This window comes from Lissotriton vulgaris, chromosome 11, assembly GCF_964263255.1.
Source record: "Lissotriton vulgaris chromosome 11, aLisVul1.2, whole genome shotgun sequence".
In the NCBI taxonomy this organism is placed as follows: domain Eukaryota; kingdom Metazoa; phylum Chordata; class Amphibia; order Caudata; family Salamandridae; genus Lissotriton; species Lissotriton vulgaris.
The window spans coordinates 1041031910-1041044877 of record NC_141699.1 but is presented as its reverse complement, the minus strand read 5'-3'; the positions used below and the strand labels follow the sequence as shown (position 1 = coordinate 1041044877).

At 51.1% G+C, this 12968-nt stretch overlaps 1 protein-coding gene across 1 annotated transcript in view; it reads left to right on the top strand.

Moving 5' to 3' along the window:
* The window catches only part of PIK3CA (phosphatidylinositol-4,5-bisphosphate 3-kinase catalytic subunit alpha), a 300074-nt gene that overhangs the window by 100036 nt on the left and 187070 nt on the right, over positions 1-12968 (top strand). Inside the window, exons 4-5 of the mRNA XM_086944379.1 lie at positions 7037-7282; positions 8956-9041. Of these exons, the coding sequence (XP_086800505.1) occupies positions 7037-7282; positions 8956-9041 (332 nt within the window). The remainder of the gene's footprint in view (positions 1-7036; positions 7283-8955; positions 9042-12968) is intronic.

Genomic DNA, 12968 nt, shown 5'->3' with positions numbered 1-12968 from the left:
TCTCTCACTTGCGGCTGAAGGGCGCAGTGGCGAGCCTGCATATAGCGGTGTCGGTCGCTCTCCGGGAGTGAAAACTCCTGACGGAGCTGGGAGAAGGGGATAACCCCCTCAGGGCTATATAGATGGCACAGGGCTCGGCACCCCGCCTGCCTCCAATGCGTGAACGCTCCTCTCTCCAGTCCCGGGGTAAAGTCTGGATTGTCCACCAGCGGTGTGAGCAGTGACGGGAACGTGGTGAGACCGTGTTGGAGGTTAGTAGCGTCCCACACCTGCAGGGGGACTCTCGTAACAAAGGAGGCGTAGAGGTTTTTGGGCCTATGTGGACGACGCAGGAAAGGAATCTCCTGCAACGGTCTCCCTGCCACCGCCTGGTCTTGGAAGAGCCAATGCTTATCGGACTCCCATCTACTCCATTCCACGAGATAACGGAGCTGTGCAGCCTGGCAGTATTTGCGGAAATCGGGTATCCCCAGACCGCCCTCTTCAGGAGCCAGCAGCGAGAGGGCTCTGCGCATTCTAGGCTTCTTACCCTGCCAGACAAAGCGTGAAACATCCGCTTGTAGTTGCGGTATCCACCCGACCGGCGGTTGGAGCGGCAAGGCCCGAAAAAGATAAAGTACTTGGGGCAAGACCGTCATTTTGACAGCAGCTATCCTGCCCAGCCAAGAGAGAGTTCCGCGATTCCATCTCCCCAGTTCCTCCCTAATCTTTGCACCTAGGGCTTGATAGTTGGCCGACACCATGGCTGACAAAGTGGGAGCAATCTGAATCCCCAGGTAAGGTACTGCACCTGAAGACCAAAGCATGGGAAACCTGTGTTGCAAATAGGCCCTAGTAGCCGGCTTGAGGGAGACGTCTAAAGCCACCGACTTCCCCATATTCATTTTAAACCCCGCTACCGTGCCGAAGGAGTCCAATTCCTCTATACACGCCGGGAGGGCCGTCCGGGGCTCATCAATGGACAGGATGACATCGTCTGCATAGAGGCTGATAGCGTGCGTGAAACTCCCCATCCGAATTCCAGTCACCGCAGGATTATCACGCACCCGTTGAGCGAACGGCTCCATATAAAGAGCAAAGTGTAAGGACGAGAGCGGGCAGCCCTGCCGGTGCCACGTTCAATGTCAAAGGTCGCAGATGTAAACCCGTTAACCCGGACCACTGCTGATGGTTGTTTGTAACAGTTAAGAATCATGGATCGGAACTTGTCCCCTATCCCCGCTTTCACTAGAACCCGCTCCAGATAAGGCCAGTGGACCCGGTCAAAGGCCTTCTCGGCATCTACCGCCAGCATCATCCGTTCTCCCGGAATCCGGGAAGCCTTTTCCAGAAGGTGGACAATCCGTTTCGTATTGTCCACTGTCTGTCTCCCTGGGACAAAACCTGCTTGGTCAGGGTCGATGAGACCGGGCAAGTGAAGAGCTAGGCGCGCGGCTAAAATCCCTGTATACAACTTCAAATCAATATTTAAAAGAGAGATCAGCCGATAAGACCCACAGTGCTTCGGATCCTTACCAGGCTTAGGGATAACCGTAACAGAGGCCCTGAGAAGATCAGGTGTGATAGCTCCGGGATCGGCAAAGGAATTGAAGAGGTGCGTAAGCATGGGGGCTAAAGATGTGCAGAAAGTTTTATAATAGAGGGCCGTGAATCCATCCGGCCCAGGCGCTTTGCCATATTTAAGTCTGGCAATAGCAGAGACCACTTCCTCTATCCGGATGTCCCTATCCAAATATTCCGCCTGCAAAAGATCCAGTGACGGCAACGTAACCGAATCCAAGTAAGCGGCCATAGCCATCTCGTCCGGGGGCTCTCCCGTGTAGAGATCCTTGTAAAAGTCGCGGAAAACGGCCGTGATCCGAGCGTCCTCCGTCTCTACGTTCCCTGTCTGATCGGAAATTTCCTTAACCAGTTGATTCTGACGCGTCACCCGGAGCCTGTGGGCCAGCAGTTTACCACAGCGGTCTCCTCCAGTATAAAAAGTGTGACGCAGCCGGAGTGCCGCATACTCCGCCCGGTCGAGATCCAGGGCTGCCAGGAGCTTCTTCGCTTCCTTGAGCTGCCTCCAGATCCTGGGAGCCCCAGTCCTACGATGTATCTGCTCAAGTTCTCTAACCCGACCCGTAAGTTCATCTCTCTTGGCCTGCCGTTCTTTGTTGTCAGCCGAGGAGATCGCCAAAAATTCCCCTCGAATCACCGCTTTTAGCGCCGCCCATTGCGTAGCCCGGCTAGTGTCAGCGTTGTCATTATGGGATTGATAGTCCCGGATCCCCTCCTCAATGCGGACCACCACCTCCTTCCTATGTAACAGCGTGTCACGTAGACGCCACGTCCTGGGCCGAGAAACGGCCGGTGGCAGACACAACGTAGCCTCAACTGGGGCATGGTCCGAAAGGGAAATCACACCTATCTCTGACCCCGAGGTCAGCGCCCGCACCGGGGAGGTAACTAAAAGGTGGTCCAACCTCGCATACGTCTTGTGCGCATGGGAGTAGTACGAGTAGTCCCTGTCCGCGAGGTGCATGTGTCGCCACAGATCCAGGAGGTCAACCTCCTCCAACTGAGCCCTACGATCAGCGGAGAATTCCCCGACTTGCGGGGAGCGTTGCGCCGATCTATCTAGTGCCGAGTTAAAGACCATGTTGTAGTCACCACCGAGTATGATATGTCGGTCCTGGGAAGAAGTAATGTCCTCGATCGCGGTCTGCAGGAAACGATCCTGCCTTTCATTAGGACTATATAGGGACCTAATCGTAAACAGAAGGCCCACTATCTTAAACCGGTACGCGAGTAGCCTGCCCTTTTGTTCGGCGAACTTGTGGAGGACCTCTCCCCTAAAGTGTCGGGCCACCAGTATCGCCACCCCAGCCGTTTTAGTAGTACAAGAGGAAAAGAACTGTGACGGGAACTTATGAGAACGGAGTCTGTGCGTGTCTTGTGACAGTAGGTGCGTCTCCTGGAGAAGACAAATGTCTGCCTGGGTATTCTCTAGAAGTGAGAGCACAGCCCTTCTCTTGACCGGATTATTCAGTCCCCGGACATTCAGGGTCACAACCTTGCAAGTGTCAGGAGGCATGCGAAAGGGTGTAGCAGAAAGCAATGGGGCCCCATAGCAACAGGGTAACAAGGGCACAAATGCTGCCGTGTGGTAGAGGTGACACAATAATGAACAAGGCGCTATCATGTGTGGGGCAAAAATGACCGATCAAAGCCAGAGGCCTAATCAATGTCCAGAAAGCTATAGACCACAACATGTACTGGGCAGCCCACCCTTTCCTTCCCCTACTCTCCAGCCAATCAAAAAGAAAGTCAAAGCTGTAATTGCAGCAGTCAATTCTGAGCAAACCAAAAAGCACATACATTGCCTAAATAACAAGGAACCCCATTGTGCACTGGACGACCCTCCCCCTTTCCCGCCAACACCCGGATCCCCCCTCTTTGCCTGTCCCACCCCTTCCCAATCCCCCAAGAACTGTTTCCCCCCCCTCCAACTGCCCAACTGACCCCAGTCCCCACCCGCAACTGGGACTGTCACAACAACCCCGACCCCACCCCCCCGGTCCCCCAACAACCCACCAAAAACCATTGTCCAAGTCCGGTCCGTAGCGGACAAGCCTGTGGAGAGTCAGAAAAGTGGACGTCCAGCCACTACGCACTTCCCCCCCCCCCCCACCCCCCCCCCCCCCGAACCCCCAAACCTGCATTACAGTCATGGCGATGTCGATCTCCCCCCGGAGTTCATTCAGGCTGTGAACGCGACTACACTTGTCGCCGTGACGGTGGCTACATCTCTCGTTGCATCATCCAGAGCCGCAGCAGGCGAACCCGGTCTCGTTGAGGAGGCCGGGTACCGCCGGCCAGGGATTGTCTGCCAGCCATCCCTGGTGATACGGCGCTGGCGAGGTGTGAATGTTCCGTCGTCCGTAGCAGTGATACCCAGCACCCCACATGTATCCTGAAGGGAACGCAGCTGATGTAGAGTCCCATTCCACCGGAAAATAAGGTGGAAAGGGTGCCCCCAGGAGTATTGAGTGCCATGCTCTCGAAGAAAATCAGTCGCAATTTTAAAGGCCTTGCGTTTCTGCAGGGTGGATGCTGCGAGATCCTGGTAGAGTGCCACCCGGTGGCCCCTAAATTCCAAGGACGATCTCTTCCGTGCCTCGCGAAGTATTCGTTCCTTCAGGGGATAATCCGGCAGGAAGGCCAAAATGTCAGGGGGGGTGCCGAGGTCCGGCGCTGTAAGCCCACTCTGTGCGCCCTATCGATCCGAATGGGGAAGTCGGCCGATTCACCCAGCACCTCTCTGAATAAGTCCCGCAGGTACGCAGCCACGTCCTCCCCCTCTTCTCGGGAAGGAACTCCCCGGACTCGGATGTTGTTCCTCCGGGAATGGTTTTCAAGGTCCTCGGTATGTGACTGAAGATCAAGATGCTGGTCCCGGAGCCGTGTAACCTCCTGCTGCAGCTGCGTGATCTCTTCGTCCCTGGCATGGCCAGAGCTTTCCACCGTTGCCACTCTCTCTCCTAGGCCATCCACCTCCCGGCGTATCTCCCGGACCTCACCCGCCACCTCCTGCTTGAGTGTTTGGAAATCGTCCCGCAACGTGCCGAAGAGGGACTCAAGGAAGGATCTTGTGACCGGGGGCTCCCCTCCACTTGCTCCCTGGGAGCCACCGGAGAGACTCTGAGACGGCTGTCCCCTATCCTGTCTCGCGGCGTTCCTGCCTAGCATGTCCGGCAGGGTGCGATCCCCTTTCTTGGACCCTTTATTGTTCGCCATTGAGTCTGCTAGGGCACCTTCTGGAATGTTCGGTGGGGCCTTGTCCAAGCCACTGGTCGACACTCAGGCCAGGCAGTTACTGCCCTGCACCCTACCACCAACCACCTAGGGGGCCGGTCCGTACTGCCAGCAGGCCTCCTCTGATGAGCAATGGAGCGGCCCGTGATCCGTTCAACCCGGGGACTGGCGTCCCACCCGAGTCTCCAGGCCCGACGGGCCCAATCCTGTTCCCTCGTCCACCACGGCCGACACCACGGGCGCGAGTCTCTGCTCTCTTGCTCCTCAGATGGCCCCCCTCGAACCGGTCCGGTATATCCTTCTCAGGTGCGTCAGCTGGGGGGACCGCGCTAACTTTCAGCGTGCTACCGCAAGTCTGTGCCGGTCATATCACACCAAACGCCTCCCTTCCAGCCCCTCAAAGGCGATGATTCGGCATCGGGCGAGGGGCCGACCCCAGGGGGATACAGGCAGCCGAGCCCCGCCACAGCCAGCCGCTAGAACACCCACTGCTGTACCTCCGGAACTCCCGGAAAGGTAGGCCGCAGTCTCGGCGCCTCGTGCGGTATCTTCCTGGGCAGCAACACTAAGTCTCTCGACCCTCTTCTCTGCACTTGCGAATCTGGGAATGCAGTCCCGCACCCAGGTGGTCCTTCCGATGTGCTGTTGGGTGAGCGACACCTCTAGTGCCTCTGCAGTCCAGGGGCACAGGCCAAAGCCGCGGCTTTGCGTAGTGCCCGGCCCCGCGACTCCCTCCTCCGATGCCCGGCCTCCGGGCGCCAAGCTGCGCAGCTCCTCGGGGTTCGCCACAGGGTGGGTTGCTGTGATGATGGTCGGGGTCGGGTGGGAAGAAACAGCGGCCCCTTTGCAGTTACCAAGGTAGACGGCCGCTAAAACCAAGCTCCGGCTCCACCTCCGCTCCGGGCCAAGGGCCCTCCTCGTTTCCGGCGAGGACTCCGGGACCGTTCAGCCTCCGATCCCGGCAGTTTCCGCCCTCACAGCCGCCACTCCGATGTCCGGCGCTGATATCTCGTCAAGTGCAGCGTCCCGGGGGGGAGACCAGCGCTATATTAGTAGGTTAAGGGCCCAGGGCTGGCGGAGCTCACAGCGAGCGCGACCACTCAGCCCGCCATCTTGGCCACGCCCCCCCCCCCAACACCTTTTTAAAAGTCTTGCAGTGGCCCTCTTCCTCCCCTGTCCCCCCCCCACCTCTTCTTATTGTGTGTGGCAGAACCATCAGATATTAACGTGAACTAGGAATTCAATTGCAACCATGTCAAGTCTTAGTCTATAATATCTTTACACAATTTAACACATTTTGCCGTTGTGAGTTACAACACCTGTTTCGGGCTTTAGGCACAACATTTAAAATTTAATTTAACTGGTAGAATGTATTTAATGCAATTGCTACTATATATATATATATAACCTGGGAGATGATGCCAGTTGATGCGGGAACTATGAATGCAGCGTTGGTAAGAGTGCAGATGCACAACCCACTGTGGCAACACTTTCAATTATAGGGAAATGTCACGAAAACTGCACTTGTGGAGATACCGGCACTACCAGTACCATCGGGCCACGGGAGTGGCCACGCCCAACAGGGCGGACTTTAAGTGGTGCCGAGCATCGGGCATTTCCGGCAGAGTCCAGTTCCTTTGATGAAGTGCTGGAGCACGAAACGCGTCAGGAAGGACTTTCATTTGGTTGCATGCTGCAATTCCCTGGCGCTGTGTTTCCCTTTTGAATAAATGTGGCAGAACTTTATCGTCTTGAGTGGCATGCTTCATACACAGGCAAACTTGTGGGATATATAGATATATATATATATATATATATATATATATATATATATATATATATATATATATATATATATATATATATATATATATATATATATATATATATATATATATATTTTAACTAATAATAAAGATAAGTAATGCATTTCTAGACATAGATTTTAGGCTACAACTTCTCCTGGGTTTGGGTTGGTGATATTGAATGCCTTCCCAGACAGAAGGCATGTCTTGGTCTTCAGGATCTGTGGTGCTCCCTGTCTTATGTAGTTGATTCCAGCAAAGGAAGTAGTGAGTATATTGCTTCTGGTAAATCTTCTGTAATTAATTCAAATTGTCATGACGTGTAATTAAATCATTCTTGTACATAATTGAAAGCTGTTTCTGGTATCATATTACCTTTCAATATTTATTTTCTAATTAGGCATAACTAAATGTGTTTTCTTTATATTTTACAGTATATTAGAAGCTGCATAATGCTTGGTCGATTACCCAATCTGATGCTGATGGCAAAAGATAGCCTTTATAGCCAGCTGCCGGTGGACACCTTTACAATGCCTTCATATTCTCGGCGCATCTCAACAGCCACTCCCTACATGAATGGTGAAGCCTCTACCAAAGATTTGTGGGCAATCAACAGCGCACTTAGAATAAAAATTCTTTGTGCAACATATGTAAACGTAAACATTCGTGACATTGATAAGGTACGGCTGATGACCCAGCACCTAAGAATTTGTTGATTCCATTCCAGTTCAGTGAAGCAAGTAATGCAAATTGAGTGATAGTATGTAAAACCATATTTGGCTGTAGTGTTGATAGCAGCTGCATAGTAGTTTGCACCATCCTTTCATTGACTGGCGTGTACTTGACTCCAGAGTGAAAGAGACCTACTTTTAGAGATGAGAAGGGTCAGATAGATTTCATAGTTTGTATTGAACTACTTTCTCGATTTCCCCTGAAAGTTCTGAAATTGCTCTTCAAAGTGCGTGTTCACACAAAGCATCATTCCAGAATATCTCTTGAAGTTGTTCATGTTCTCTTCTCTGCTTTTGCCTTCTTTCCTTTTTCATGTTCTTTCTTCCTCTTAGTAACCAGTTTCCTAACCTCATAATTCATTCTCTGTGCTCCTTTCTCATGTTTAAATTGATTCTGCTATCCATAACATCAGCATACTTGATCTAAAGGTACCCTAAAATTCTGTTCCTATGTAGAATTTGAAAGCTTGAGCATTCTAACACAAACTTTGAGCTTTAACAGTCATTCAGTCTTCAACTATTTTCACAAAGAAATTATGCTAGGAGTACATTTTCGGCTTATTATATCGGGACAAATGTCCCAGATATCATACTTATTGGATGATATTTCACTGTGTATTGGATGTGGAAAATGTTGTTTTTATTGAGGAGTATTGTTTTCTCCTTTTTTGACTAAAGGGATTTTATTTGTTGGTTTCCCTCAAAATGAACTTTTAAAACCTTATTAAATCTGCTTTGATTGCATTGTAAATCAGAGATTGCAGTCCATGTGTATACAGTGGAAAAATCCTAGAGTACATCCATTAGGTCATCAGTACTCCTAGTATATTGGTTCCTTTTATTTATTGAACATGCCCACTGTTTAATTGTTTAAAATCTTATAACACCTGAAAATAAAAAGTATTTCTGCAAATCAATGTCACTTATTTATTGCTTTCTGTCCAATTTTGCTAAGAAATAACAGGAATTAGCAGAACTTTGCAACATGGGGTAATGAGGTCCTTTAATTGATAATAGACCGAGTAGGTGCAAGAGTTAAGTTATGGAGATAAGTTTCAAAATACATTTCAACTAAGATTGCTGTCTGATACTGTTAAGTCACACTGAAAAGCCAGTCCACCAAAGCAAATTTATATCTATAAGAACACAGCAACCCAAAACTACATAATTAAATCTGTATTAACTTGGCATCTGACTTGAGGCAGCCATTGCAGCCAGAAAACATGGAGTAAAGTCTGGTTATCCCCATCATGTCCTTCCTGGCTTATTGAGCTGAGGGTCTGTACACTCTGACGGTGTCACTGCAGTTACTAAGTTGAGCTCGGGCGTGTGCTCTTGCTCTATACTGACTGATGGGGACTCGTATTGCTGTAGTGCAGTCCTTTTGCCTATAAATATTTGTGTATTCTTCCCCAGTGCCCACAATAGCTGGTTTCCAGCCTCCACAGCAGAATACAAAAGATTTTTCACTTTACAAATGTCAAAATTATTGGCTTGGTCTGTGCTTGTTCTATATTTTTTGTACCACTGTACAAGTATATGTTGCTCCTTATTGCTTTGTTGTCTATAGCAGAGTTACTCTACAATACCAAATAGTTTCTCAAATGTGTTTTCCTTTTTAGATCTATGTCCGAACCGGTATTTGCCATGGGGGAGACCCTCTATGTGACAACGTGAATACTCAGAGAGTACCATGTTCCAACCCCAGGTAACAAAATTTGATTTTTAAAATTCATATATTGGTTTGATCCTTTTGTGTGTTTTTTCTTACATTTACATTCATTACATTTTGTAATTTGCAACCAAGTGTGAAAACATTTGTATGCAGTGGGCATACTACGCTATATCCAGGCAAATCAGTGTCCCTGAAGGACCTTGGGTTTTCTGACGAAGAGAAGGCCTTTCTGTAGAAAGCTGGCTCTATATATAGTGTACGAAAACTAGGTATACTGTGCAGACAGTCCAGGCTGTCCTTATTGATTTACAGATGCAAATATGATAACACTAAATGCTCTCTTTTGTGGTATTGTGGGTGAGTAATTTAGGCTTATCAGAGGGTAGTGCTAAGTATTTGCTGTACTCACAGAGGCAATAAATTAGACAAACCCTCAAAGAATAAATCCAAGACCGCAGGACCTCCATGGATCCAGGCCTGGATCCCGGTCGACGCCGGTTGACCTCATAACGCCTCCACCGACGTCGACCCCACTGGCACCGCTTCCAACGTTGCATGCTCCTCTGGACAACGTCGACCCCAGTTTCAGCCCTGAAGGAGACGTGGTGTCGGGCCGGCATCAATCGATGCCGTTGTCGACGTTGCTCAGGGATTTCTATCCCCGGGTCTCTGCGTCTTATTTTAGGCCTGTGGAAAAGCCTGAGGAGGAAGGGGAGGACTGGGAGGGGTCTGAGGACCCTCTTGCAGCTGATTGTGGAGTATGAACAAGGCTGGGCAGAGGAGTTTGGGGAAGCCAGTGGTCTGGATACCTCACCAGACCCTCGCATGCTGTCTCCTCCTACCGTGGCGACGGAGGAGGGCGCTAGTTATTCTGTGGTGTTGCGTAGGGCAGCCAAGACTCTACACCTAGTGCTCCCTACTGTGGCCGTCAGGACTAACCTCCTGTCAGAAGTGCTTCAGCCAGCAGCTACTTCTGCAGAACCGCTGCCCCCTTCAACAAAGCACTTTCCGACGTTCTTTTGGGCACCTAGTCCAGGCCCACCACAGAGACTCCTGTGGATAGGAATGTGGCTCGACACCATCGCACGGCTGCGGGTGACCCCATTTTCCTCTCCCAACACCCCACCCCGAGAGCTTGGTTGTCCAAGCCTGTGCTTCTCCGACCGCCTTCCCTTCCACACCACCGAATAGGGAATCCAAGAAGCTGGATCAGTTCGGAAAGAAGTTTGTCCCTTCCTCCATTTCTGCACTGCGGGCCGTGAACGCCGCATGCCTCTTGGGCCGTTATTCCCACTCTCTGTGAGATACGGTGATGCAGGTGCTGCCTCAGTGTCCGAAGGAGGCCCGGACAGCTCTCTCCCAAGCTGTTACAGAGAGGAGAGACGCAACTAAGTTCATAATTCGTTGTGACCTAAACACAACCGACTCACTGGGCAGATCGATAGCAACAACGGTTGCAGTTCGACGCCACGACTGATTGAGGACAACTGGATTTTCGGGGGATGGCCAAAAGACACTTATGGACATGCCTTTTAATGGCCGTCGCCTCTTTGACGGCAAAGCAGACAGCGCGTTAGTGGTTTAAGGACTCACGGGCTACGGCCAAGTCCTTGGGACGGTCTGCAGTTCGCCCTCCTCCGCCTTCTGCTTTTCACTCCTTTTGTGGCACTGGAAGGAGTGTCCGCAGCAGAGCCACAAGCCTGCGCAGCAACAATCCCAGTGCGGACGCGGGTTCCACCGTGGTGGACCAAGGGGCCAGAGGGCGGGTCAGCCCACCTCCACCCAGGCCATCACTGCCTCCAAACCTTCCTAGTCTGAACTTTCAAGTCCATAAAACGGCAGTGGGCGGCAGGCTTCCGAAGGGCTACTCCCTCCCCTTCGAGACTACCCCTCCAGCCATGCCACCTCAGTACCACCGCATGTCGGGGGATAACTTGATGCTTCTTCAGCAGGAGGAAGTTGCAGCCCTCTTGGCCAAGGGGGTCATTGAGCGCGTTCAGATGCCAGAAGTAGGTCGTGGTTACTATTCCCACTACTTTCTGGTGCTAAAGAAAGACAAGGGTCTGTGTTCTATCTTAGACCTCCGGAAAGTCAATCGCTTCCTCCACAAAGAGAAGTTCAAGATGCTCACTCTGGCTCAGATCTGGTCTGCTCTCGATCCACAAGACTGGATGGTAGCTCTGGACTTGCAAGATGCTTATTTCCACATCCCAGTCCTGCGGGCCCACCGGTGTTACCTGCGGTTCACGATAGGCCACAAGCATTTTCACTTCACTGTGCTTCCTTTTGACCTTACCAGTGCCCCTCGGGTGTTCACGAAAGTGATGGCGGTGGTCGCAGCTCATCTGGACAGATGAGGGGTTTCAGCCTTCCCTTATCTCGATGACTGGTTGTTGAAGGCGGGCTCACCCCAGATAGTCGCCTCCCACCTCCAGACTATGGCCGACCTCCTGCATTGGCTGGGGTTCTCCATCAACGTGCCGAAGTCACACCTGATTCCCTCTCAGAAGCTCCTCTTTATCGGCGCAGTTTCGGGTCTATCCTCCCGAACAGCGAGTCCGGGATATTAGGGCTCTGATTCCGATCTTTCAGCCCTTGTCCTGGGTTTTGGTCAGAGTGACTTTGAGACTGCTGGTCCTTATGGCCTCCTGTATCCTGCTGATTGATCATGCCAGATGGCATATGCAGGCGCTGCAGTGGGACCTGAAGTTCCAGTGGGCGCAGTATCGGGGGGAACCTGACCGATCACTTCCAGATCTCTTAGGACACTGAATAGATTGCCATCTGGTGTTGGGCTCGGATGATTGCACTTGTTTTTCTCTTGGAGAAGTTTTTGTCGTCACGAGACTGATGACTCCTCCTTTGGTTGCTAGTGCGCATGGGCATCGGCTCCATCCTTAGATTGTTTTTTTCCGCCATCGGGTTCGGATGAGGATCGAAGCGCTCCGGATCGACTTCGGGAAAAAGTGATATTTCGGCGCATATTCCCTTTCCAATTCGACGGTATTGTTATCAAACGCGAGTTTACTTCCATCTCGACGCGTTTCGACGTCAAACAACAAAAGTTACAACTTCTACGTCGACGAGACGGGAGGCCTATCTCGACGTAGTCCAGCCCGGAGTCCATGGAAAGGACTCCATTCAAAAAATGTCCAACGTGTGGTGCTAAGTTCCCACACAAGGACTTACACGAGGTGTGTAATCTTTGCCTATCACCGGAACACGAGTCCAGGAACTGTGAAGCCTGCGCAGCATTCTCCTCCAAGTTGACAATTAGAAACCTTCGAGCCCGAACACACGAAGTGTCCAGAATGCAGTCAGAGGCAATCCCGGAGCTGTTCAAGGCCCAGCACCCCGAAGAAGAAGAAGAAGAAAATGAGGAGGAGTCTGGATCGGAAGTGGACGAGTCTGATGTCGAAGAAATAGACTATCATCAAACCGTGAGTGACGACGTCCCTTTACCCGAAAACCGACCCCGTTTGGTGTCGACCCCGCCTTCGAGCCCGGTCAGACTACCTAAAAAAGTTTCCGTCGCCCCGCCTTTGGGCCCGGCAACGAAACCGAAACACTCTGCCTCCCACTATGTCGGAGCCGAGAAGCGATCGACATCGACACCGAAGCTCCATACAAAGGAAAGCTTGCAGTCGAAACATTCCATGTCGAAACCGAAACATGCTTCGATGCCGAAGTCTTACTCGACACTGAAAAAATCGGAATCGAGCAAATTCTTGGTACCGAGAAAACAGAACACTGACGGTCAGAAGCAAAGGCAACTTTCGGAACCAAAAATTTCGGGACCGACACAGGAGCATCAGACAGATCCAAAACAAAAGACTTTGTTTATCGAACCGCAAACTGGCAAGGTGGTGACAAAACTACCTAAAAAGAGGAAGAATGAACAGTTGGACGACAAAGATCCTCCTCCTAAAAAGAGAACAAAGGGGACAAATACAACTCCTC